This window comes from Tinamus guttatus, unplaced genomic scaffold (assembly GCF_059628265.1).
Source record: "Tinamus guttatus ecotype Peru unplaced genomic scaffold, ASM5962826v1 Tinamus_guttatus_pri_ptg000309l, whole genome shotgun sequence".
In the NCBI taxonomy this organism is placed as follows: domain Eukaryota; kingdom Metazoa; phylum Chordata; class Aves; order Tinamiformes; family Tinamidae; genus Tinamus; species Tinamus guttatus.
This window is the reverse complement of record NW_028288843.1, coordinates 85551-113532: the sequence shown is the minus strand read 5'-3', so window position 1 is coordinate 113532 and position 27982 is coordinate 85551. Positions and strand designations below refer to the sequence as shown.

At 39.3% G+C, this 27982-nt stretch overlaps 2 protein-coding genes across 5 annotated transcripts; both read left to right on the top strand.

The window, feature by feature from the left end:
• Nucleotides 1-30: 30 nt before the first annotated feature.
• Nucleotides 31-27982, top strand: TRAPPC13 (trafficking protein particle complex subunit 13). Of its 4 annotated transcripts, none has more exons than XM_088528466.1 (13): nt 31-91; nt 12166-12234; nt 13177-13276; nt 14107-14191; nt 14902-15029; nt 15202-15274; nt 18164-18208; nt 20917-20934; nt 23115-23248; nt 24244-24442; nt 26553-26653; nt 27544-27691; nt 27780-27982. In XM_088528466.1, exons 1-13 carry the CDS (start codon nt 46-48, stop codon nt 27885-27887), a joined length of 1254 nt encoding a protein of 417 aa, XP_088384592.1. In that variant the 5' UTR covers nt 31-45; the 3' UTR covers nt 27888-27982. The 4 variants fall into 4 exon arrangements, with proteins under 4 accessions (XP_088384592.1, XP_088384591.1, XP_088384594.1 ...); XM_088528465.1 differs by having other exon boundaries at nt 27541-27691; XM_088528468.1 differs by lacking the exon at nt 20917-20934.
• Nucleotides 55-3203, top strand: SHLD3 (shieldin complex subunit 3). Its single transcript, XM_088528469.1, has 2 exons — nt 55-91; nt 2094-3203. The coding sequence occupies exon 2, from the start codon at nt 2231-2233 to the stop codon at nt 2972-2974; it is 744 nt and encodes a 247-aa protein (XP_088384595.1). The 5' UTR covers nt 55-91; nt 2094-2230; the 3' UTR covers nt 2975-3203.

Here is a 27982-nt window from a genome sequence, read left to right as displayed (position 1 = left end):
CGCGCGATTCGTCCCCGTTGCCGTTAGGTGGTGGGGCCTGGCGCCATGGACGTCAACCAGCCCAAGCAGGAGCACTTGCTGGCGCTGAAAGGTAGCGAGGGGCCGCCCCGCGCTGCGCAGCAACGGGGCCACCCGGGGAGGGAGGGGCGCCGGCCCGGGATTGCGGGGCCCCGGCCCGGGATGGCGGAGAGCCGGCCCGGGACGGGGGGAGCCGACCCGTGGGGCGGTGAGCACCGCGCCAGGCTGGGCCTCGGCCTGCTGTGGCGCTGGTGCGTTCGGCGTATTTGCGTTTCTCACAGAGCGGTTCGGTGTTTGCGGTGGGAATCGTTATTAGATTTCCTGTCCGGTGCAGAGAACTGCTGGCGCTGCTAAACCTCTGCCCAGCGAGTGGGTACTGGCCGTGTTCGCGTGTCACAGGAGTGAAATTGGAAATGTGGGCACCTGTGAGGTTCCTTGCAGAAATTAGTGCGGAAATTCAGACACGAAATAGTAAGGGAAGTGCAATTTCTATAAGGCATTAATATCTCTACTGGAAGTTCTTTTCCAATGAATTAGCAATCAAAGCACTGAGAAGCATGAACCTTCTTTCATCTTATTTCAGTCAAATCTATTTTTATATTTTTCTCTTTCTAACAGCACTGTTTTTGGAAATGAATCAGTGAGACTATTCAGTCTCATTAAATAGTGCATGTGTGCAGGTGACTTCTGAATCTGTTTTATAGTAGTTTTGTAATGCTCCCAGAGAGAGTTTTTCTGCCGTCTGTTAAGAGTAAAATCCGTTAATCATAATTCAAATATAATAACTGGCCTTTATTTTTTTTCATATATGTGTGTCCACCCATGCAGATGCACCCAAAAGCAACCCCCCAGAACATGAAGCAGCACCACTGCAGGTGCATACTGATAATTCAAAGCTAAAACTCATTACTTTACTGTTGTAAAAAAAAAAAAAAAAAAAATTGGCCTTGCATTGGACTTAGTGCAGGGTCCAGGCTATAGATTTTGGAAATAGAAGTAAAAAGGCATCTGGATTTCTTTGCATTGTGTGTATCTTAGGCAGAAACTTGATGGTACAGTGATTAAGCAATATCAGGTTTTATTGCTTTAAACATTAGTGGCCATTGCTAGTGTCTGGTGAGGAGCCTGCCAGGATTGCAAGGGTAAGTAAAAAGTGCAGAACAAACAAGTGCATGTACTTTATGTTATATTTTATAGTCATGTTTGTAGGGCTGGAGGAAAGAAAATATGATATGATTTTCCCACAAAAGGGAGTAATGTTGATGTTTTTAAATATAGATTGTATCCTTAAGTCATTTGAAAAGACTGCATGTATGGCTTGAAAGCTTCAAGAGTAAAACCCAGTTAGCAGCTGTGTTAGATTTTTTTTTAAAAAAATAGACTCAAGTGCTGTTTGCCCATAACACTTCCCCTTTAACAGTTATGCTTGTCAGTGTTATTTCAGGAAAGGCTTTTTCCTTGTTGTAACACCAGATGTTGCTTTATATTCTCTTGGTTAGCCCGGGGAAAATTTAATTTCTTTAAAGAGATTTGAATGGCAAATCTGATATAATAGGTAGTGGTAATTGTGTGTCTTATTAATGAGGGTAGTATTTTCAATGAATTATTTTGCTTTTGTTCCACACTTTGGTGTATGTGTTGGCAATGTAGTGCCATATGTTTACATAATAATCTTTGGGAAAAGAGAATTGTGCTTACTTTAGCATGGAAAATTTGAGATCTGAGGCAGCTTCTGAAATGCCCTTAACTGGAAAAAAAATCATTTTAGTATACTCACAAAGATATGACAGGAATAATGATGGGTCTTAGTGGGTGACAATGCTGAGATAGTGGCAGTGAAAGGAATACTGTTGGGTGGGACAGCACTGAGCAAACAGTGTATATTTGGATCACGTTCTGTGTACTGACGTTATGCTGGCAAGGATGGAATACAGCCACAGCACGAATAAAATAGAAATCTTCTGATAAGTCTCACTAGTTTATTTTTACAAGATGTTACTTTTTTACAAAATATCCTAGCAATACGTTTTTTTTTATATGGTAGTATCTTATTCTTTATAATACTTCTGCTTTAGGTCCTGTTTTCCACTGGTCTTTGCAGCACGAGGCAAGGAAATTCTTGTAAATAAGATGTGTTTCAGTCTAGATTTGACAATCCTAATTGAGAGACTGTTCCTTTTCCTAAGAATTATTGGATTTCCGCAGTGCAAGCATGGAAGTGGTCTTGCATTATCGACCACATCAGAAAGATCTAAGGAAACTGCAAACATTTGCAGAAGCAGCAATGAAGGAGTTTCCCGTTCGTCGGTTACCAAGATTCACGCCCTGGTTTCCAAATGATTTATACAGACTTCCCCTTAAACCAAAAAGGCAGCCACCTGTTATCTCTTGTGAGGAAGCAGAAGAAGTGAAACAACTTTCTACAGCTGCAGAGTACATGATAGGATCTGCTGATTATGACTGCACAAAAAGTCTCCTTGAGTTTCAGTCTGACATGAGACGTGGTCAGACTTTAATCCAAGCTGTTCACAGACCAATTAACGTGGAGAATCAAGAAGAACTACCACCTAATGGGAAACAAAAATTGAAAAGGTCTTGGAGTGTCTCTCTCCCTAGTGCTAAGATCAAAGAAAAGATTCTTCCTTTGTCTGAAGAGCTGCAGAATAATTTGGAAAGACTGAAACTGCATGTATTTTATAGAGCAAAGTGGACAATTGAGCAGTCTGTTTGCAATAACCAAACTTTGGAGGACATCTGGGTAAAACTGAATAGGCTCATCAAACACAATGAATTGCCATCTTGCAATGCTACAATCCAAAGATCTGTGGGCCAGATATGGATTTTCTGTGATATATTATACTGTGAATATGTTAGAAATGTTCTTAGAGAAAGACTAGGTCTTACTGGTAAAATGAATTTGCTTGTGAATAAATTTGGAATTATTTTTAGCTTATAACTTAAGATACAGTTCCATAATAATACTGCTCTCTAAAATACCAGAGATTTTAAGCAGATTAGAAAATACTTTGGAATAACCAATGAATGAAAGAGCAGGAAACTATTTAATATTATTTTGCTACAATTTTTCTTTATTTAACCTTATTGGATCAGGAATCTTATGAGTGCTTCTATAAAGATTGGTATGTTTCTGTTTGGTTTAGAACTGCTTTTGTGTAGCTTTTCTCTACATCAGATGTCTAGGGAAAAGATCTATTGTCTCAACGGCTACGGCAAGCTGTGTAGGATAATAAAAGTTATTCTTTCAGTCAAGCCAAATGCTTCCTCACTGTGCTGTTTTGGATAAAATTAGAAGGAGAAGGAAAAGATACTGTGAAGTGGATTGTTATTATCACTTCAAAGAATCATAGAATGCTTAAGGTTGGAAGGGACCTCTAGAGATCATCTAGTCCAACCCCCCTGCACACGCAGGGTCACCTAGAGCACGTGGCACAGGACTGCGTCCGAGCGGGTTTGGAAGATCTCCAGAGAAGGAGACTCCACAACCTCTCTGGGCAGCCTGTTCTAGTGCTCCGTCACCCTGACTGTTAAGGAATTTTTCCTTAAGTTCCTGTGGAACTTTTGGTGCTTCAGTTTGTGGCCATTACTTCTAGTTCTGTCAGTGGCCACCAGTGAAAAGAGGCCAGCACCATCCTCTGCACTCCCTCCCTTGAGGTACTTATAGACACTGATCAGGTCCCCTCTCAGCCTTCTCTTCTCCAGGCTGAACAGGCCCAGCTCCCTCAGCCTCTCCTCATAGGGCAGATGTTCCAGGCCCCTGATCATCCTTGTGGCCCTGCGCTGGACTCTCTCCAGCAGCTCCACATCCCTCTTGTACTGTGGGGCCCAGAACTGGACACAATACTCCAGATGTGGCCTCACCAGGGCTGAGTAGAGGGGCAGGATCACCTCCCTCGACCTGCTGGAGACGCTCTTCTTAATGCACCCCAGGATCCCATTGGCCTTCTTGGCCACGAGGACACACTGCTGCCTCATGGTCACCTCGTTGTTCACCATGACACCCAGGTCCCTCTCTGCGGAGCTGAAAGAACAGTGGTTATATTCTTTTTTTCCACCAACGTTGTGAGCATTTGCTGCAAATTGTCCTTTTATGAAGGAATTGAAATTAAATACGTTAAATACAAGAATTAAGTAGTACTTTACATTCCATGATGTTACTAGTATTTTCGCAGAAATGTTAATGAAAGATTCAGTGCAAGCTGAATACTTTAGAGTAGTGGGCATCTTTATTGTTTTCTATTTTACAGCTTTTCTAATAATATTTTTTTCTGAGGTTGCTGATATTTGAGCTGTGGTGAAGCCTGTAGTTGTCATAGGGAACAGGAAAGTAGCAACTTCCACCAGCATGTCAGAAAATTTAAAAATTTTGCTTCTGTCTATAAATCTCTGTTTGTTGTTTTATGGAGGGTAATGGTCTCTGGGGATCTGTGTAGAGGAATGGTTAGAGAGGCGCGGACATGGCTGCCCAGCAGGCCTGCTCAATTCCAGCCTTCAGGTTTCAGTGAAAGAACAAAGGGGCTGCTAACTAGGAGATAAGGAAGTAGACCAAGGTCAGAGGGAATAAAAGAGCTGTTGAACCAGAAGGATGAGCTAAACAAGTAAGGGGGGCTGTAAGGGTCTTAGTTAGATCATTGTCTACCAATTAGGAGCCTGTGTAACTACATCACTAACTGTTAGAATCATATAAATGTACTGCATGTAAACTAATAGACAAAGTCAGTTCCAGCTTCTATGAAGTTGCTGTCTGGCATTCCTGACCCGCTCCAAGCTGCAACAAGTGGCGCCCGAACAGGGTCTCGATTCCGAACAGGGACCGGTACAGGGACTTGGCACAACGGTGCAGGATTCTGGAGGACGACGTACGGGTGCAGCCGAGTGATCCGACCAAGACGGGGACCGGAGCGGGTAAGCCGGCTGTGATTGCGCACATGGAAAAGACGGCGTTGCGGGGCAAGAAGCTGGGGCCCGGGACGGAAAGACGGCGTCAGGGGAGGGCTAGAAGCAGAGAACCCGGTGTATGTACAAAATGGAGCGAGAAGCTGCTGTACAACTGCTGCTGGACTTATTAGCAAAGAGGGAGGCAGCAGTGAGCATGAAGAAGCTGTATGAGCTGTATAAATGGGCTAGAGACAAGGGACACTTGCAAAGACCCAAGCTGAAGCGAGGGGGTTCTGAGCCCCACCATCGCCCAAAGGACATCACAGGGCCACCGCCGGATCGTGAGCCTCCCGAAGCTGCGAGCAGTGTACCTGTAAGAGCCTTTGCGAGCACTTCAGGACCGGGACCGCCACGCCACCGAAAACCGCTGGTGTCTGGAGATCCATTGCCAACCCCCCCAGCCCGTGTCCTCATCTGTGCCTGTGGCGCCTGCACTGTCTGTGCCCCCACTCCCAGACCACCCCGTCGTGCCTAAGAACGGCCCGGCTGGGTCCAGGACTTGTTAGATCAGCTTGAAAAAAGGAGAAGGGGGGCCAGGGAAGAAAAGGCGAATGAGATCAAGGAGACTTATGTTGCTGAGGGCTTGACAACAGCCAGGAGGGAGGTGCAGAGGGGTTTGATCTGTCTTTTAAAGTGGGGGTTGAAGAATTGTAATGCTTTAAGTGAGGACAGAAACCGTTATTAGGGCTATTATTTCTATTTGCTATGTTCATCTCTATTATGTGTTGTATCCTTTGTATATTGATGCCGACACGAGGTATGGTTGAAAGGTGGAAATTTGTATGATCTGTGGAGTCATAAAATTGTTGTGCGAAGTAGAATCCAAGACCTTGAGAAAGAAGATGTTTGCCTGCCCAGGCTGAGAGATAAGGAGCATGGAGGCGGCTGCTCAGCCAGGCTCACAGCCGACCTCCTCCAAAAGCAGCTGAAGGCGGCTGCTCGACCAGGCTTGTAGCCAACTTAATGGCAAACATCCTCTAAACTAATTTGAAGGTCAAAACATCCGAGAGGGAGGGAGATGAGAAAGGCAGGACCCTCAGACTGACGACTGGGACCACTTACTGGTATGCGCACCTGCACGACCAGGAGGGAAGGTTATGTGACTGAAGGCAGAGTTTGTCCGCCCCCCGGTCTGTCTGCTGGCACGTACTGGCCCTACGTGGCAGGATGCACCGGGCATAAACAGACAGTGCAGAGAGAAAGGAGGGGTGAGACTCCTAACACTGAGACCCACGTTGTCTCTGCGGGGACGCCCGCTGAGTTAGGAGCCTGTCAGCAACCCTCTAATCTGCCAACTCGAGAGAATGTTCAGTCTCAGTGTCCTGCCGACAAGTATTACCTCACGAGTAATTAGGCATACTTTGCTTCTTTAACGTGCTTTCACCTGAATAGCCGTAGCCACTTTGTTCTGTGTGATTATTGCCGAATCCCAAACCCATTTGCAACCTAATTGGCAACGAGGATGGGATTAGGCAATTGAGACAGTGGAACTCACTAGTGGAGTGCACAGCTATGTGAGGTCGTGCCACTGGATAGAAACTGTGTTTGTGCTGTTTGTGTGTGTGGTCTTTAGATCTTTATTGTGTAATATATATATATCAGCAGAGAGGGCTGAATGAGCACAACAGGAAAGTGCAGAATTTGAAAGCGGGAAAGCCAGGAATAACTCAGACTATGGCATCCCCCCCCCCCAACCAGTGGAGGATTGGGAGCCGTACTCTGACTTGTATCCTTGGAAAGAGACTAGGAAAGTACTTCAGCATGGGAAACAAGAATGAAGCGACGGCCAAGCTCCAGTGCAACTGGCACGGAAGGACCGGCAACAGTCCTTACAAATTGTAAAAGCCTCAATGCTACTGGAGCAGGGGCCTCCTTAATATAGAAATCCCAAGCAATTTCTGGGGAGGAAACCAAATTGAAGCTATGCAAACATAAATAGAAATGGAAATCGAGAACCTTTCAAAATGATTGGGACATCTTAATAATCGATTTGAAAGATTGTTTTTTCACCATACTATTGCATCCTGAGGACCATGACATAGTGGAACGTATGAACCAAACGCTGAAATGCCAACTTCTAAAAAAAAAAAAAAGGAGAATTGGGAATTATGCCTGCAGAAAAATTGGCAAGAACAGTATATGTTTTAAATTTCTGAGATTATCCCAGGACGGCCTAGTCCCTCTGATGGTCAAACACAGGGCTGGGCTAAAGGGAGCCCTGACAGCAGTAAAGTCGGGTCCGTGTAAGGTGATACTGAGAGACTAGAACACCGGAAAATGGACGGGACCTTTGGACTTGATAACCTGGGGAAAAGGGTATGCTTGTATCGTTACAGATGCTGGAACCAGATGGGTGCCAGCAAAATGGGTGAGACCTTGGCTGGAAACAAACTCACATACATCACATGTAGCAGGCAAGCAACCGGTACCCTAGCTGTGGAAAGTGTGAGCCTGCAGAACAACAACATGGGAGGAAGAAGTGTTACTGTTCTTATTAGCTGTATATTGTGGCTGTTAGGAGGTAACGTTACTTTTAATGCTATTATGGAAGCTGATGCTACTTTTAACACTAATGGATATGTTATGCTTCTTAAGCATATTGTTAATTATACTCAAATTAAGAGTTGTTGGTTTTGTGGGACAGCAGACCAATTTGATGCACTGGTGTTAGGTATTCCTTTAAACAACTGAACAGTGTTGTAGAGCGACAAGAAAAGGATCTTAATAAGCTCCAGGCAGAGGTGGAAGGTCTTGAAGAAAGGAACAGAAGTGTCCAGGCAGCACTTGACACTGCTTACAAGGAACTTGCAGATCTTCATAAAGCTAATGCCACAAAGGACAGTGAGGCACAAGAGGCAGTCCTAAGTCGGGAAATGAAGGCAAAGGAAGAACTTGGTTTAGCTTTGGAGAAGGCCCAGGATGAGGCATGGCAGCAACAAGAAGCTTTGGCGATTCAGGTGGCAGACCTGCAGCTAGTGCTGCAACGTGCAGAACAACAGGTAGCAAGAAGAGAGGACTACTTACGGCAGGAAATCAGTGAACTACAACAGAGACTGCAAGAAGAGGAGAGTCGGAACCAAGAACCGAGCCAAAGTGTTACATCTGCTACATGGCCACTGCTTCGGCAGATAGAAAATTTGCAAGCCATGCTGGGAGCGCAAACCTCCTTGTGGGAAAAATTGGAAAAGAATCTTTCCAACAGACTTGGTGAATCTCAAGCCCTTTTGGCAGCAGCTGCCGAAAGAGGACGGGCTGCAACAGAAGAACTTCTTTCTACTAAAGTTCAGATGTCTTCTACTGAATCCCAGAATAGTCTTTTAAGGCAAGAAAATGCTCGTCTCCAGGCTCAACTAGAAGGGGAGAGAAACAGACTGAAGAAAATGGAAAATGAGAACAGTAGATACGAGGTTGAACTGGAAGGTCTCAAAGTTGAGTATGCAAAAACCCTTGAGGAGGCAAGAGGGGAAAAGGAATGGTGTAACGGAAATGTTACCCACAATACGGGAACTATCCGGCCTAGGAAGCTTCCCACCGGGTGGTTTTTGATATGGGGGAACCGAGCTTGGGCTGGCATTCCGTCCCAGCCTATGGGTGGGCCTTGCACATTTGGTCGCCTTGGTATGATTTGGCCACACGGCCCTCCGGGGAACAGCAAGACCCTGTTAAGACGATCAAAAAGAGCAGTGAACTCTCTTAGCTCCGAAGGTGAGGATAGCGTTGATCTCTGGAGCACTTGGGAGGTTGTAGCAGCATCCTTCTTAGTTCCCGGGGTATCAGCCACGCAGGCACACCGAAATATTGAGCGCCTTGCCTGCTAGGTCTTGAAACAAGCGAATGCAACCAGTACTGTGCTTAGTGAGCTGTCAGATGATTTAACCCAGGTACAACACGCTGTACTGCAAAACTGTGCCGCTGTTGATTTCCTGCTTCTTGCTCACGGACATGGGTGTCAGGACTTCGACGGAATGTGCTGCATGGACTTGAAGGATCATTCGGCAGCCATACACCGCCAGATCCATGACTTGATCAAGCATACGGAGAAAGTAACAAAGGATGTGGGATTTTTTGGTCTAGACGGACTAACGGACTGGTTAGGAATCGGGGGATGGATAAAATACAGCTTGTACCTGTTCGCGCGCTTTAATGTCACGTTTGTTAACTGCTTTTTCACGCAATCCGAATCTGACACCTCAAGGCTGGCTTGCTTCCCAGGTTCACCTAATCTAAAGAAAAAGGGGGAATTGTAGAGGAATGGTTAGAGAGCTGTGGACATGGCTGCCCAGCAGGCCTGCTCAATTCCAGCCTTCAGGTTTCAGTGAAAGAACAAAGGGGCTGCTAACTAGGAGATAAGGAAGTAGACCAAGGTCAGAGCGAATAAAAGAGCTGTTGAACTAAAAGGATGAGCTAAACAAGTAAGGGGGGCTGTAAGGGTCTGAGTTAGATCATTGTCTACCAATTAGGAGCCTGTGTAACTACATCACTAACTGTTAGAATCATGTAAATGTACTGCATGTAAGCTAATAGACGAAGTCAGTTCCAGCTTCTATGAAGTTGCTGTCTGGCATTCCTGACCCGCTCCAAGCTGCAACAGATCTGAATGTATGTTTTGGTGAAAGGCTGAATTCAGTATGACTTTCTGTCATCTGATAGAACAAACCTGTCAAGGTCACACAGTCTGTACTCACTGCCATTTCTGAAAGATCAGTGGATCAAATAAATTGGTAGCCATATAATTGCATGGGTTTCTCATAGGGAATCCTATTAGATTAGATTTCCCTCCATATAATTCTTTTGTAGCTGGAGATAAAGGTCTGTGGCATCTAGAAAAATGAAATTTTCATTTTAAATTATTGAAGGTTGTTTCATCAAATGGAACTGCACCTAAGTACACTTTCACTTAGTGTACTTAGTGTACTTAGAAAACTAAATACCCCCCACATAGGCTTTAATAGCAACTTTTATTTGTTTAATGTCCTTATGTTGGAATAATAATATTTTGTTGTAGAGATTACTTACTACTTCACAGTTCAAAATTTATGGCATTGCCCGTGTTTGATTGTTGGCATGTTTCTAAACTTTGAATATTCAAGGAATCTGATACTGTTATTTGGCTTTTATTTGAGATTAGCTATTAGCAAAATGGAAGTGAAATGCTGGCTAGAGTAACTCTGGGTTGATATTAAAGTTGTTTCACTGTTTTTTTTTTGGATCTTAAAGATCAGAAAACAAAATTACAAAGTTACCTTTTATAGTCAGATTTTAAAATGCAGCATGATTTTTTTTAATTTAGTGTTTTATATCCTACCGATGTTCTTAAAGAAAAGCAATATTTGTTAAGCAAGAACAGGTAGTCCTGCAAAGATACTGTATTTCCTAATATTAATTCAGTAATGATAAAATGATGCTCTATTAATTTATGTGTTTTGACTTAGTACAGAGATTTTATTTTATTGCTGTTTATTGCTTGTATCCTTGTTTTAGGCATGTTATTAAACCTGAGCAGCATTTGGTTCTTTAAAAGGATTTGCAAGTACTAATTTATGAGCTTACTGTGGAATTGAATACAATCAGGTAGTTATCAGTAATGTAGCCCTCTTCTGTTTGCTTAATGCACGCAGAACAGAGGTAAAAAACCATTTTGCCAAATATCAGCAGTTCTCAGTGTCCGCTTTCCCAGCAATGGCCTTCAGCTTTCTGCCATTAGGTTGGCTGCTACCCGAATAACAGTCCTTGCATTGCGAGCTGGCAGCACTACGCTGGAGAGCAGTAGGAAGTGATCACGTTTATTTTCTTAAAATTATTGCAGTCTTGGGTAGTGGCAGTGTACCTGAAACACAGCTTCATCTTGACATGTTTCAGGAAGGCTTAGCTCATTCGCATATATATTTAATTATATTTTTTTCAAGTTGCAGTGTTGAATTTGATTATTTATTCTGTCTTTGTTTATTTGGGGGCTTTTAATTAACTTGGTTCTAAGCCTTTAAGCCGAGTTTTTCAACATTGCTCCATTACAAAGATAATGTATTCTGCTTGAAAGCTGAGGTAGATTAGTGTCACTGATAGCAAACTCGTGTAGGTTTCTCTAGGGTAGCATAAGTTATGGTGAGATACTGCTGCCCATTCCTTCACACAAAAACGTATCAAAGCAACTGATTATTTTACCCAGCTGGAAATAATGAATGCTGACATGACATTGAAGATGATGCAAAAGTACAATAAAGATACAAGTGCAGTACATGGTGCAGAACTAGGCTGTTCATTAATTTGTGCTCAAGAGAAATCCCAAGGTTCATTTATTTAATTTTCAGAAAATTTATGTTTTTATATTTCCTAAGTTCAAAGGAAAAAATAGTCAGTGATTTTTACATATTCAGTTCACCACATAAGGTCAGAAATGCTCAGCTTTCATGCGAGTGCTTTTATCTGAAGGTATATGCAAGACCAGGATCACTGATTTGTATGAATAGGGAGAAATTATTTTAAGAAGCAACATTTCTTAGGTGCAGTATACATTTAAATCATGTAATTTTGAGTATTGTAAGTTAAAATTGCCTTCCCAAATTCTACTTCTTTGGAATAGGGACTTTTTAATAATGGATAAAACCTCAATTTTTTGCTGCCAGTATTGATAAGATAGTTTTTGTACGTGGGCTGCCAAGTCCGTTGTCATTGCTTTGCTGGTTTGATTTTAAAATGTGACTAAAAGTAAAAGCAGGTGTCTGATCTTAAACCTTTCACTCTGTTTTGCATATGTTCTGGAGATTAGACAATAAATGGAATTTCATGTATAATGGAGTGCATGTCTGAAAGGGTCCTCATTGATAATTAGCCTGGGAGAGTCCACACGCACAGAAATGAAACCAGTATGAAATGAAACCATGTTTCCACAAAAGGCCACGAAGCTGTTCACACTGTCCTGCAACACATCCAAGACCTTTGACGTACTAACTTGAAAGCAGTATAAACTGGTGCGTCAAGGAAATGAAGCAAAAAGAGCAATAGGCTTCTGGATCTCACAACAGCAGAGAATTTTTTTAGGTTCAAAATAAACTGAGCTGAAGAGGTGTTACCCTTTTTCACACTGAGGTCTGGTCCTTTTATATCACTCTCGCTTGTGAAAGTAGAGCAATTTTTTAAATCCCAAGATGGATACTCATTTCATTGACCCTTGGTTTGTTTTCTGGTTCACAGTGATGAGGCTAACCAAGCCTACTTTATTCACTAATATTCCGGTGACTTGTGAAGAGAGAGATTTGCCAGGTATGTCTTCTCTACGGGTTGTTGTCTGCATATTAGCAGATCTGTGCCATGTGAGCATCTGTGGTTGAGATGCCAACAAGAACCCATCTCCCGTAGTTTATAAATCTCCCACACTTTATAATCTGAAATGATATGTGTTATATGAAAGAAATACTCCTTTGGTAGTAGCTATAGGTGCTCCTCTAAAGCCCTTCACCTACAACTTTGAAAACTCGGTGGGTGTACTGTAAACATACAACGTCAAAATTTCAGTGATAAGACTTAATATTCCTGTAAAATATGGGCACGGTGGGTGGCATGTATGTGATTTAGCATGGATAGCAAGTCTAAGCTAGACAAATGCACAGACAAGAGTTTGGCCTTAGTTATCTTCATCTGGAGAAAATGGCCTGGCTAGTTAGAACCGATACATTAATTTTCAGACTATGGAAAATGATTTTGCAAGAATCCTTGCTAAACACTTTATGCTTGGTATATAGAGAGCTGTTAAATGGGGTGTTCATGGGTTATTTCTGAGTAGTAGATACAGTCTAGATGTCAAGTGTAAGAAAGAGGCAAGGCATGAAACAAGGGAAGAGAATTCTGTTCAAATACAAAGCAAACAAGGAAAAAACTTAAGTAGGAATGGCTAATTCTCTTGAGTTGCATTTTTTACAAGCAGAATTTGCCTTAAAAGCTCAATGTTAATTTCAACAACACCTTTGGGCTGGGATTTTCAACATGTGTACAGAGTGCTTTTTTTGGCAGAGATGCCTGAAAATAAGTTAAAATTTATAAGCAGGCATATAGAGCTCTTCTTCTGCAATCAGTTTATTTAGGCCTAGATTTAAATATGTCTAAAATAAATTGCATCTAAATAAGTAGTTAAATCTTAGAACTTATGTGTGAACATGACTCTAGACTTGGAGATATTTTGATTTTAACAATTTCATTTTTCTACAGGTAATCTATTTAACCAGCTCATGAAAGATGATCCTTCTACTGTAACTGGAGCAGAAACTTTGATGCTAGGAGAAATGCTTACTTTGCCTCAAAATTTTGGGTAAGAACAACTTAATATAACTGCAACATACAATATACCAGGTTTGCAATTCATTTGTGCTTTTTACTCTTTATGAACACAGAGTGAAGAAATACAGTATAGAGTAATACAGTGAAGTGCTCAGTGGTGGGGTTTTTTTTTAAAGACTTTTGAAAACTTCTCTTTCTTAATTTGCTGCATGAAGTAGATATAAACCTATTCTGGATAGTGTGTGTTGTCTCTACCTTGACTGTGTCTATAATGGGAACTGAAAGTTTAGAGAAATTTGTGACTGTGAGTCAATTTTTACAGTGCAGTTTTACAGAAGGATCATTACAGTGCTATAAACTGCAGTTCTAACCAACAAGATGTACTCCAGCAATTTTAGTGGCTATTGAAAGCCATCTTATTCTGTTCAGGTTTGTTTAGTAAAGCTTTCAGATATGTTGTTTCTCTTTTGAAATTGTTTCTCTTGGAAGTTTGAAGTTTAGCAGTACAGATGTGAAATTGCCAGTGTAACTTAGGACTCGAGAGCAATCTCTTAAGCTATTCTCACACTTAACTCTTAAGAGGAAATATGTTGTCTTGTGAACATTGGAAAAAGAAGAAAAGAGCAAGGTTTTGACTAGGTGTGCTCTCAGTGCAGTATAGTTTACTGTGACTTCTATGCAATTCTCTTTCGTGGCCCTTCTAGGCTACCTCTATGTAGTTTTTTAAGAACTGAAGTGGGTAATTAGTGTAGACAAAGTTCCTGAAATTGAACTTAAAGAGGTTTTAGTGGAATGTTCTTTGTTGTTTGTTTAATAAGAGTTGTTAAATATACTTAAATATATTCTTTTTTTTTTAAACAGAAATATATTTCTAGGAGAGACATTTTCCAGTTACATCAGTGTACATAATGATAGTAATCAAATGGTCAAGGATATATTGGTAAAGGTATGTGAAAATACATCTACTTGGTAGATTATAAAAAATGTATTGGGTATATTTTCTGACAGTATCTAGTGCAATTAGCACTGATGCATAGAGTTTAGGCAATATCTGCCAGTTTTTTTCCAATCCAGAAAATACTGCTAGAAACAAAAAGATATAAAAATAGAAAGGATTATAACAATCTTCAGCCATTAAAAAAAGAAATTGAGATTGTATCAAAAAAAAATTAATAGGCTTAAAGCTTCTTTACAGAATGTGTGTGGCAGAACTTGCATAGCCAAAGAAAATTGCCCAAGCTGTATTCTTTAGTGGTTGCACTTTCAATGATATCATCAGAGCAAGTCTCTGTAAAATACGTATTGATTTATATTTTAGTTGTATTTCAAATGAGTTCAAATAGTTTTTGTGGGTTTTTGGGGGTGAAAATAATGCGTTGAGAACAGAAATTCTACAAATGTTTCACATTGTGGAATTCAAAAGTAAGTGGAGGTTTTGAGAGCTGCATGTTAGAGGGATTGAATTCTTTATGTATATTTTAAAATTTTTCTTTAACATTATCAGGTTGCACATTTAAGTTGTTTCATGTGTGTGAAAGCATACAGGGTGCATATTAGTCCATGAAATCTAGTGCTTTTCAAAAGCAAGTTGTTTTTCTTCACAGAGTACTTTATGTAGCTGCGTTTATAACCAGTGCTTTGTTTTTCTATTCCCAGGCTGATCTTCAGACAAGTTCTCAGCGCCTGAATCTTTCAGCTTCTAGTGCGGCAGTGGCAGAACTCAAACCAGACTGTTGTATTGATGATGTGATTCATCATGAAGTAAAGGAAATAGGAACACACATGTAATATCATTAAATCTTCTAACTTGCATTTTTCTATGATTTTTTTAAATCATTACATATAATCAATTAAATTAATTAAATTAAACTGCAGCACATGCATACTAAACTGTTTCTACTTTGATAGAGGCATACAGTCTAGTTCTAAAATCGTTTTAAAATCTTTTTATTTCAGCTTAGTTTGTGCAGTAAGTTACACTACACAGATGGGAGAAAAGATGTACTTCAGAAAGTTCTTCAAATTCCAGGTATTGTACAGAAGAATGTGTTATGCTTGTAATAAGAGGCTGGGTTTGGAAAACTGGCATTTTTAAAGCAGTTGATGCTTCTAAAGTACTTTTACGTACATAATGTATTTGACTTTGAAACCTGAATCAGTGAAATAAGTATTGCTTCAAACTTAACATGAACTAATGACTTCTAATTAGTATGTGTTTTTTGGAACTACTAAATATTATTCTCATTTCATTGTTTGGAAAAGAAAAAGCAGTGTTATCAAAAATTTACTTTCATAGTGGCAGCCTTTTTTGTTTTTTTTTTTTACAGAAAATATATTATCCATTTTAATTCAGACAGATTTAATTTTTGAGTTCAGGATTTTGAAATTCTGTTTTTCTTTTAGTGTAACTTTTTTTAATGGAACTTAGTGATTTGTTTGTTTTAAAAAAATCTAGGAAAACAAGTCTAAAGTGTTATATCTTACTAATAACCATGCAAATAATTGATAGAGTTGAAACCTCTTGTTCTACGTGCAGATTTTGAAACTCAATTAAAATAATTGATGAAAGCAAGAAATTACCTTTCTGTAGACAGTGAATTACTCTCTGTAGACTAATTCTAGCATAAAACAGTATGTTTTAGGCATAGACTTAAAGAATGTTTTCTGAGATATGTGGTGAGACTTGGAGGATTGTGGAACTTTTTCCAGAGAAAGAAGGATCATTAAACATGCTCTGCTGAATATGTTTTGAGATACTTTTGTAGTGTTTTTAGCAGTACAGGAGCATTGTGACACTTAGACTTTTATCTTGTTTGTCGACGCGGGAATCTCGGACACCACGGACACTATCAATGTGATCAAGCAGTGCCAGTTTATTCAGAGTTCCAATCGCGCTTATATGCAAGGCTTCCCCGAACACGCGAGCACTTCTTTACAAGGATTGGTTAAGACCCTGCATCCACGAGTCTAACTACACAGTGTGATAGGCTAACTAGCAGTGTCCGTCCTCACGTTTAACAAGTGTCCCCCTCTAGTTGTTTGTCTCAACTCTTTGCCTCCTTATCTGACTCTTGGCCGATCTCCTTATCCCTTAGTTAGCAGTCCTTCCGCCCTTTCAGCTAGACCTGGCGCCCTTCTGCCCTTTCATCTAGGTCTGGCGCCCTTCTGCCCTTATCTGGCTTGCTCACAGCATGACTACTGGCCTTCAGGAATCCCACACTTGTTCAAGTTACAGATTATTTTATTTTGCTTTTCCAGTCTTACATTAAATCTAGCTACTTTATATTTCTAGAAAAGTACCTCAGTTTTGGAAGATGAAAGTGCTGTATGCCACAAAGATTAGTAGAGTGATTAGTCCTTGCGGGCCTTGAGATGGCAGCTGCCAATTAGACAAGATGTTTCCGTATGATCCTCAGGAGATGATCCCTCCCTATTTTTGTGTCATACTCTCCTCTAGACTCTGTTCTGTTTCATCTTCGTTTAAGCTGATTTTCATCTTTTTTTTTTTTTCTTATTCGCCTTGGAATATTATTTCCCTTGTCCTAAATTTCTCCCTTTTTGTGCCCAGATGTTTAGCAATCAGTCTGTTTGTTGGCTGGAAGCTCTCTTTCGTTGTGCCCATGTACTCATCTATAAGCTCCCAGTTCTGATCTTCTCTCCCTCTCCGAGCCCTGTTCAAATGTGTGGACTTGCCTCCTTTATTGCATTTAATAGGGGCATTAATGCAGACAAGGTTTTCAAAGATCCTCATGCAGATGCTAATTGCCATTTTATAACTTAATCAAAGTTTAGCTTTGATTGCATCAATGTGCACCTTTAATGGCAGGACTGAAACAACTAAGGCCATTTGTCTGTCAAATTTCAAACTCTTCTTCCAAAGAATGAAGCACAAGAGTCTCTCAAAAATAATATATATCCTTTAATTCTGATATAGAAATAATCTTTGAACTGTTATCAGAAAAATCCTTAGCTGAACAATTTTGGTTTCTATTTTTAAAAGTTTAACATGAGATGTGGAGACCCAACCAGGAACAACAACAAAAAAAATGAACAGGGTCTTCATAATGGGAGTTGATGACTGCTGTTGTAGTGATAGATGTGCCACCAGGTACTTTAATAGCCTTAAAAAAAATCTGTTTGACAGATACTCATGTTTTTCCATTATGTTTTTCGGGGCCTTTTAAATTGAAATATGTTACAGTTTGTTTTCAAACAGCTTATTTTTCAACCATATATATGTTTTTATAATGGCCAATAGTGTATTTTTATTCCAAAAATTCCTCTAAATAATTAATGGTGTTTGGAGAAGAAATGAAATTGTGTAAGTAGTTGTTTGTTTGTTTGTTTGTTTGTTTTTGTGAACCTAACAATAATTATTTGATTTTTAATGGCAATCATTGAAATTTACTGGAATTAATTGAAACACAGTTTGTCAGATTAAAGGCAAGAAGTAGAAAATATCAGAATGTAGGGAGATTAATAAGGAACTGACTGAAGAAAAATACTTTTAAAAAACTTAATACATTGATACTTTATTTTTTCCCCAACTGAAGAGAGTGAGTTATGATTACTTGAAAAATTGAACTTTGTGCCTATTACCATGCAAAATACTCTCCAAAGGATCTTTTTTTTAAAAAAAAAACTTTGATGAGGCTAAAAGTTCTATTCACAGCCCTCAACTGTGTACTGCGTCCTAATTGACCCCTACTTGCATAGAAACTGATGAAAACATTTTTTATGTAAAGCAAGATAGTCATCTTGAGCAAGACGATTTAAATTCCTTTCCTGACAAGTGTAAGAGAAGATATTTCTTTCAGTTATATCAATCTGTATCTGTTTCACAATGGCTGTATTAACTATTTTGAGTTAACTGTAGTGGAAAGCAGTTGCAAATCTAACTTGTTTTCATTCCATTCAGGTTCTTAAACCACTAGATGTGAAGACTAAATTCTACAATGCTGAGGTAAGTGAGAACTGTTTGTGTTTGAATTTGCTTGGGTGTGTGTGTTTTTGCTGGTTTGGGACTTTTTACTTTGATTTAGATAATTGCTAGGTTAAATTTAGAGAGCTTCTTAAATGCAGAATTTCTGAGTTTCTTAGAAATGCAATGTTCTCCAAAGTAAAAACATAGTTGATGGTTTATGTATCATGTATTCAAAAAAAAAAAAAGTGGTATCATTTATTTCCGTATATGTTTTAGGCATCAGAAGTCCCTCTCATTGTCTTTTTTCATAAATGAATAGAAGGGACGAGATGATATGCAAGGCAGACATGTCAGAACCTTAATGCAGTTGACTGAAAACTTTGCATATTTACTGCTTCCCAATGAACACGAAATATTTTCAATTACAGCTTTCATTCTTAGGGTGATTGAAGTATATTTGACATAAGGTATACTCAAGTATACTCAAAGCAGATGATATATTTTTTTTCTCTGTTGTAGATATAAACACCCTATAAAACGGCTTAATATCTAAGTTTGTGGCAGTTGCACATAGTGTTTCAAAATTAAATGGCCTTATATATTCATTAAATATTTATATATTATATATTAATTAATTATTTGTATGGAGTTACTTAGGCATCTGTCTTTGACAACTTAAAGAGGTGGTTTTAATTGAAGGTGACACACAGTAAAAAAAATTTAAATTATATCCAGGATACTTTTTATTTTTAGATTCCCTTGTGCATATGTGCATTCTATAGGTCTTCCGGAGGGTGTCAACTTTCACAATATCCCTTTAGTAGCTGGTCAGATGGAAATTAAGATATGTGTTTCCAAGATTATCATCTACTTGCTTTGTGATAATGAGCAAGTAGTATCCTGGGTGTCATGTTCTGTGTATCTGTTGCATGAAGTTTAGATTGATGCTTGCAAAACACTTAAAAGATTTTTATTATGAGTGTTAACCTTATTTCATAGCCCCAGAAGTATGGTTAACTGTTACACTACTTGCAAACTATTAGCATTTGGTTGCAAAATTTCATTAAGTGGTTTGACTGGAATAATTCAGACAGTATGTGTCAAGCTAAGTAGCAAGTGTTTTGCTATCCACTTTGTTCTTAAATAAACAGGTAATATATGCTATGAATTTACATGTAGAAAAGGAGAAAATCTCAAAATCTTTCTATTCTAATTATTTGTCTTCATCATAGTCACAGGTGTACGATTCCTCCTGCAAGATTATGACTATTCAAGAATAAAACATGTGTTTATTTCCTTTGCATAAGGAAACAGGCAGAGGGAAGAAATATCATGATAATTCCTAGTCTATAAATAAGGATCTACAGTGCCAAGATCTGTCTTGACCAGAGTTGTTCAGGAGGCTCCCTATAAAGATTTTTCCTCTGCTGAAAATGAGTATAATGTAAATTATAAATGTACATATGTGCATTTAATTTATAGCTTGTAATTCATTTAGAGGGAAGAAAAATCAAGGCTTAGGGCATGGCTCCCATTACCAAAGTGTCCACAGAATTCATCACAAATGTTTTTTGTGATTGCAGCTGACATTAACCGGGCGGTTTTCTCTTGCTTCGCACCCTGGTATATTGCCATTATGATTTTAGTGAAAAATCCTTGATTAGATGCAGTTTGTAATACCACTTTTCTAGCAGAAGCACCCGGACCTTTATTCTATATGTTAAGAAAGAACTTTGCCCTGGGGAGTAGGGGAGCAATAAACATTTTATGTGTCAGTTACTGGTTAACTAAAAATCTGTAAAAATCGATTAATCAGTTAAATTCTTTCCATTAATATTACAGATGTGATACTCTCTATTCACAAAGTCAGTCACTAAAACTGTGAATTATTAATTCCAGCAGAAAATTATTTCATTTTTCTTAATCAAGGAAGTAACGCTGAACCTTAATCTTCTGGCTTGTTGCTCATATTGCAGTAGCATCCAAATCAAGCTGGTCATGGAGATTAATGTGGCGAATGCATGTCCTGCCACCCTGAGCTGCTGCAACCCATCCCCAAGTTACCTGCCACAGCCAGGAGAGGGGCCTTGGCCTTTGGACCTCAGTGGGCCTTGGCCAAGGCTCTGAAGGGGGCCCTTCCTGCCGGCGCTCGGCACTCACGCACAGTTGAGAAAGTGAAGTTTGTGATTGCTGTTGGTGTTTTTGAGGGATCTGTTCAACAAAGAGTTTTTTCCTATTATGTTATACCAAATTGTGTCGTAAGCTGCAGTATTGTAGCTTTTCTGGAACACATTGCTTTCATTTTTACACTGTATATGGATAATTGAAGAATGACAAGGGCTGCTTTTTTTTCTATTTCATTTACAATCCATTGCATGGATTTAAATTTAGGGCAAACTTTAAACTTGCTCAGAAACTAACAGCTTATTTTTTGGATCAGTTTATTCTCCCATACCTTATCTGTGCGTTGTGTGCCTTAGGCTGTATTTTGAATTGGTTCTGTAGCGGTTAGTAAACCCCGAAGCCAAACTAGTAAACCATATAACAATACTAGCCATATCTTATTAGAAATGTAGTTGTCATCTTTGTTTTCATCCATTTTTATTTACATTTCTGTCTTACTAATGCTATCTTGTTTAGATGGTGCAAAAAAAATGCAGAAATGCATTTTGTTTGGAAGTTAGCCTCCTTTTTCTTTAACATTTAACCTAATTTCTCTAATGTGTTCTTTTTTATTTTCCCATTAGAGTGACCTCAGTTCTGTGGTAATTTTTATTTATTTATTTATAAATATGTATGCTTTTTTAATTGTCTATCTGTCTCCTTGCTTCTTGTTAACATTATTTTAAAAACATAATGGAAAAGCAATGTTTGTTCTGCTTGTCATGAACTGATGTTTTCCCATCCATCTTTTTATGTGCCGCTAATTATCTAAATGATTAACTCTTTCTTTAATACCCACTGTTGCTACTAAAAGTTGATTATTTCAAACTTGTAGTCATGTGGGCCATTTTATTTAAAAAAAAATGAAATTTTACTAGATAGATATTTTTAACTGGGCCGAGGGAATTTTGCAAGTTATTACAACTGAGCTAATTATTTTCCAAATTGTCTTTTTCGGAGCACTGAAATGTAGGTTAAACTACCAGATTGCTTCTATAGGCTGTGGCAGGACTTTGCATATCTACTTGGTGGAGACATTGGGTTTGAGGAGAGAGCAGCAGTTTTATTTTCTATCTTCCTTTTGCTACTTCAGACTGTGCTTTCAAACTTCTAAGTGCATGTAGCACCTGATAACCTAGTATGATACTTTTGCGGACTGATTTTCCCTTAAGGTGTGCATTGTATTAAAATGAATTACATTCTTGTAAAATACTGAACTTTTTTTTTCATATTATTATTAAAACAAGTTCGGGAATAATATGAAACTAACTTGCTTTTTCATTATGCTGCTTGTTTTATCTTTCCCCTTTCAAATTAGCTCTTCCTAAATTTCTGCTATTGGCTGCTGCATTGAAAACAGCTAAAATAGGGGTAAATCAAGATTTTGAGCAATGGATTTATGGGATATAAACAGTGTGCATTCAAGTGAGAGTCAAAAATGATTGTAGTGATTGCACCAGTACTGTTTTATTTAGGAGAGCTGTGTTTTATTTCCAACTTGCTCTGCAAGGGCGAGGTCTCTCGGTAACCCACGGAGCTTGGGAAGTTTCCACATCTGTCTGTATGCTGTGGGCTAGGCGGCGGGTAACAGGAGAGGCACAAGGAATAGTTCCAGTGCCAGTCTGTATTTCTACTTCTAACACAGGGCCTTTAGAGGAGAAGGCACTTCAGAATATTTTGTTCTGCTTTGTTATTTATAATTTCTGAGCAGGACTGAATTTGCTTAATGAAGTCACTATATTTACACTGATTAAAAGGAAACTGTGAGCTTCCTTCCTCCCTTGCCGTAAAATACGTTCTTTGGCTTTATCCTAATGAAGTACCTAAGCTGTCATATTAATTTGTTGATAACTCTCTTGCAGGTGCAAATTTGGTACTTAAATCATTCTTATTTAAATTGGTGCTTTTTTTTGTTTGTTTTTCTCTTCTACTTCTCCAGGAGCTTGTATTTCTGGTAGACTGAGCCTTCAATAATTACTTCTCCTGGAGATTTTAGAGATAATTCTACAGAGAAAAAGGAGACAAAAATAACATTACTTTTATGTTTTTAGCTGCTGACATTTAAACACTCTATAGCTTTCCTTCCTGTTCTAGAACTGGTCCTTATATCCCAGCTTCAGGCGTTGGTTTCATTTAACAGATATGTCTTAGTGGGTATTTTGAAGGTAGAGCATCAGTTAAATTGATGGATGCACCTAGTACTGGTAAACATTGGCATGATAATGCAGCTGAGCACGAGAGGAGACTGATTTGCTGTTTAGGCAGTGCATCAATGTTCCAGAACAGTAACAGCATCTCAGAGCATGTACCCAACTGTTACACTTGAGTTCAACAAACACGCACCTTTATATTTTATTTTTTCCATAGCTTGATGCACTAGTAACTTGGCATGGCATGGCATTAATGTGCACTGCAATTCTTTACCCTTCATTCTATTATCTTTTGGATTCGTTTTATTAATAATTTGGATAAAACTTGAGTTGCTGCTGAAGTGATGAAAGTCTTGGGAAGTGGTGACATAAAGCTTTATAAAGCAATAGCTAGAACGTAGCGAAGTTATCCCACATCCATTGTTTTGCAAGGTATCTGTTGACTAACACTTTTGCTCCTATTAATTATTGTTGGGATTAAGGGTTTTTTCCTGCATTAATTACTGTAATTGGATTTGCAGGCATGAACTAAACACACGTGTTTTATTTATTATCATTTTTTTAAGAAGACAGTCTAGTCTTTTTAGTAATATTAATTGTATTTTCATAAACTTGCACTTCTGTTTTTCCAGACAGATGAAGTGTTTCTGGAAGCTCAGATTCAGAATATCACCACTTCTCCAATGTTTATGGAGAAGGTTTCTTTGGAGCCATCTATTATGTACAATGTTGCAGAACTGAACACAGTAGACACCTCAGGGGAAAGGTATGTTCAGATTCAGAAAGCTGATATTTGACACTCAAACTCTTTGTATTATAATTCCGTGAGACAGAAGGATTAAAATTAGAGAGGTATCTGTAGCTGAGGGATTGCACTTCTCTTTGCTTGCTGACAAGACAGTGGTCAAGGTGGATTGGTGAAGTGCCCTTATAGGATCTTAGAATACAGATATTTGTCACACAGGGAAATAAATTAAAATGTTATTTAACATCAGCCAGTAAATCACAAAATACCTGAAGAACCAACTGTCACCAACAGTAAACCATTATGGATGCAAAAGCTTGTGATGGCTCGATAAAGGTTCGATGCTTCACAGTTTCTAGGGTTTCTTTTTTTTCAGAGGAGGTGGAGTTTTGGTGCTGCTGTGGTGGGCTGCAGTGCAAATCCTCTCTTCTCCCTACCCATGTGCCTGTTCAGCTCTAGCCTGGTGGAGCAATGTTCTTATGAAATGCCAAATACTCATCTGCTTCTCATGTTTCTTGTCCTGAATCAGAGCATGGACTGGTGACATTGACAGAGGTTTTCTAAGATTTGCTGAGATGTAGAATGAGTTGCCATTGTATATAGAGAATTAAAGAGCGCAGTGTATGAGATGCCCCCCTGCATCGGAGGCTTACATTCCCCTTGGTGTTCACTGTCACAGTGTGGAATCTCAGCATCTGAAAAAGCCTTATTGAGGCTGGCAAGGAGGAGATTAAAGAACAATGTGGTGGAAAAAAGCTCCAAACTAAGGGTTGCTGAAGATATTGGGGGACCTGTTAGCCTCGAAGGCTAAGGTCTGTGGTTCGATCTAACGAAAAAGGCTATGGCGATTTTAGAAAATAGTAGCATGGTTCTTGTCAAAAGTATATAAAATGTTTTTTATCATGAATAAAGTATCACAAAGGTAGTAAATCGCAGCAGAAGGTTACATTTTTTTATGTCTTCTTAAAAATTACTTTAAAAAAAGTTTCCTGGATTTTCTTTTTTTTTTTTTTAAGAGCGTCTACTTTTGGCTCAAGGACTTATTTACAGCCTATGGACACACGTCAGTATTTATACTGCCTAAAGCCAAAGCAGGAATTTGCAGAGAAAGCTGGAGTAATAAAAGGTGTAACAGTAATTGGGAAACTAGACATCGTATGGAAAACGAATCTGGGTGAACGAGGAAGGTTGCAAACTAGCCAGCTCCAAAGAATGGTAAGTTTTTAACTTGGGCATCCATTTAAATTAGTCTGGCATTTGAGTGCCAGAGTCAAGAAATCTGTGTAACAAAAAATGTTGATTAGAAGAAAATTGACTTGCTGAATGGCATCTGGAAGCAAACTGAGGAAGACCAACAAAAGAGCTTCTTCAAATGTGTTAACTTGACACAAAACTCTGCTGCCTCCTGATTCACGGACTTACATGAGCATCTTTGAACAAAACAATATTTATGCACAGTATAGTACTATTTAGCTCTCAGATACACAGTTTTCAGTTAAATCTATTCTCATCTCATTGATTTATAGATTGTTCACTGGCTGTAAGTTTTAAGTTGCTTGACTTGCATCATCTTTAGATAGTGAAAGAGAAGAAAAGAAAAATTGTTGTGATGATTGCAACTTAGGTGACACAACTAGCAATTGGGTTCTGTCTCTTGGCATCCTCTTGCTCTTGGTCATGCTTTTCCCTCTAGGTTGACTAGAAAATTGCACAGTTTTGTAGGGAAATCAATCACATGAAGCTGTAACCAGGCATGGAAACTTTGGATCATGGAAATTCAAAGCTAAGTTACTAAAATGGCTCTGGTTTTAATTTAGATGGCACGTATCTCTTTACAGAGATTAGAAATCATCAAATTGGAAATTGGCCGCCTTAAAGATTGAAGTAGCCTATCTCCTTAAAACTTCTGGTACTTAAAGCTCATTTCCAGCTGACCTTTTCTATCACCCCTCTTAAGACAAATTTTTTTCTCCCTTAGTCAGTATTGCTCTTTTCCTTTGAGATGCAAGGCAGCTCCCCCTTCTCCTGATATTAACTACTGCTCCATTATTCTAGCTGTAGATCCTCTTAACCTGTCATCATTTTCCTTCATTTACTAGCTCTCTAACTGGTTTCACTTAGCAGGCCTATAATTTTACCTGTACTGGGCCTCCATATCATCACCTGGGAGCAGATCAGGAACACACCGGTGAAACAAAAACAGTATTGTGCCCCCTTCTTGGGCTTGGGGCTGCTTTGTGGGGCGGTGTTGGGCTCCGCAGGCTGGGCTGCCCTTCAGCCGGGTGCTCCCTGTCCGCAGCGTGCCGAGGGTATCCCCCTCGGAGCGGGCATCCGGCTCGGGACTAGGCTGGAGCTCGTCCAAAGCAAACGCCCCAGAACGCGTTTGGGATGACACAATACGTATTTCAAGTTGCCTCTTGTTTAGGGAATTGGAGTAGGCTCGCTCCTGTCATCTCGTACAACTGAAAAGCTTTTGTCTTTTCCAGTGCTGACTGGTGAGACATCTTCCTTACAAGTCTCTTAAGTTGTGTTGCTGCACTGGTGTGGGGTGAAATCCCTCTCCTAATCTGTTTGAGATCTCTCTGCTCGCGCTCCTGCCCAAGTTAAGGTGGTTGCATCTTCCCAATTCTGTGATGGAGGGTGTATGAGTGAAACTGTTCTCGACTGGTCATTCACTGGCTTTCTGTACTATGTTAGGGAAACCGTTTAAGCGTGTTGTAAATGTAACTTTTCTTGCAGCACCCTTCCATCAGCAAAAAAAGCAGAAATTGAATATATCCCGTAATTGAGCTTTTTCTGGCAGGAAGGTTTTTCCTTTTTTTTTTTTTTTCCCTCCTGATCTATTTTTTTTGGGTATTGAAAATGTAAGGTCGCTCACTGTAGGTCACTCACTACAGGTCACTGGCTTGAGTCAGTGTGAATTGGTAGCAAATAGAGTTTTCTACCATAGGTTTGTTAGTAAACCATGTAGAATGTGGTTTGTCCTGTGACAAAATTTGATATTGGCCAAGTGTTCGTATCATGTACCATTTTAACCGGGGGCAATTAGCAATTTTGGCAAAGGCTGAGAGGACTGAAATGGCCAGGAGAGTCAACAGTGCCTTTTCTAAGGCACAAGAGCTAATGTAGGGCAACTAACCTGTGTTGTTGTCTATGTACTGTACTTGGCAGAGAGCTCCTAGAATGAAATTTGGTCTTCTTGGGCAGCCTCTTCGGGTGGGCAGACCCTTTCACCAAGGCTGTTGCAGTAGATGAGGACTTGAGGAGTGAAAACTTCCCTTTGCCAGGCAGCGTTTGAGACATCTGCCTTCTTGTTCCTTGCCAGGCTCCCGGTTACGGCGACGTGAGGCTTTCTCTGGAGACGATACCAGACACTGTAAATTTGGAAGAACCTTTTGACATTACATGTAAAATAACAAATTGCAGGTAATGATGTCAGGTGATTCTTGTGTTTTTTTCTCTGAGCAGGTAAGTTGTGGCTGTTTCGTTTAATTTTTCAGTGCTTTGTCCGGAAAGAATTCAAAGCGGATCTTTTCTGTGATTTGTAGCAGCTCCAAACTGATGATTTTTGGACCAAATCTTTTTAGAACTTAGGCAGTAAAATGGTAGCTTTTGGAATAATTTTGTAAAGTTCTATCATCATTATCTGCCAATATCATTTTGCTTTGGAAGCCAAGTGGGTAGTTGCAAGTTCATGGAACCGGCTGCAATATTACATAAGATAAACCCCACATTTAAATCATAAATAATCTTAATTGTTAATTAGTGCTTATAAATCTATTTTAAATTACAGCTAAGTTGATAAATGATGCCGTTTTTATCTGTTCTGACCTTGCTGCTAATTCTGCAGCACTGCTAGAAGGCCTGCTGAATAAGTGTCTAGGTGGTCTTTTGTAACGTCTTTATCCACCGTTTGGTTTACAGTAGTCCTTTATAAAAGGATTGTAAAGTGAAATGTAAATAATGTAATTATAAATAGTACTTAAGGCCAAGGACTAAGCATAAAGTATTTTGTGTACCTTCGCTTCTTGTGAAAGCCTTGTAGGCTGTTCAAAATAGGAGCAGTATTGTGCTACCCAGTGTAGTTAAATCCATGACAAGAACACTTACTTATTGAATAAAGCTGTGTCCAACTGAATTGCTGTACATCACAGTAACTTTTGGTTGCTTTCTTTTACTTATAAATTAGTTTTAAATGCTTCGTTAACAATAGCATGAATAATAATCAAGCTGGTTTATGTCTGTAGTCTTTGAATGCTTTAAAAAAATCTAGGTTTATTTATTTATTTATTTATTTTTCCAATTTCCTCTAGCAGTGAAAGGACTATGGATCTGGTTTTAGAGATGTGCAATACGAGCTCCATCCACTGGTGTGGAGTTTCAGGAAGGCAGCTTGGAAAGCTGCACCCAAGCTCATCCCTCCACCTTGCACTTACGTTATTGTCTTCAGTGCAGGGACTGCAAGTAAGACTTCATAACACAGCTTTGTTATAAAATGCCCATTTTATCAATTTTTTAAATATTGACTTTTATAAATGCTTTTCATTTCTAGAGTGTCTCTGGCTTAAGACTTACAGACACATTTTTGAAGAGAACATATGAGTATGATGATATTGCACAAGTCTGTGTTGTTTCTTCCGAAATCAAAAAAGAAAGTTGAAGAAAGAAGTTCCATAAATACTTTTGCTGGGCTTTTTTGGACCAACCTTCTATGGCTTTGCAGCTGAATTATTAAAATGTGTAAAAAGAAAAAAA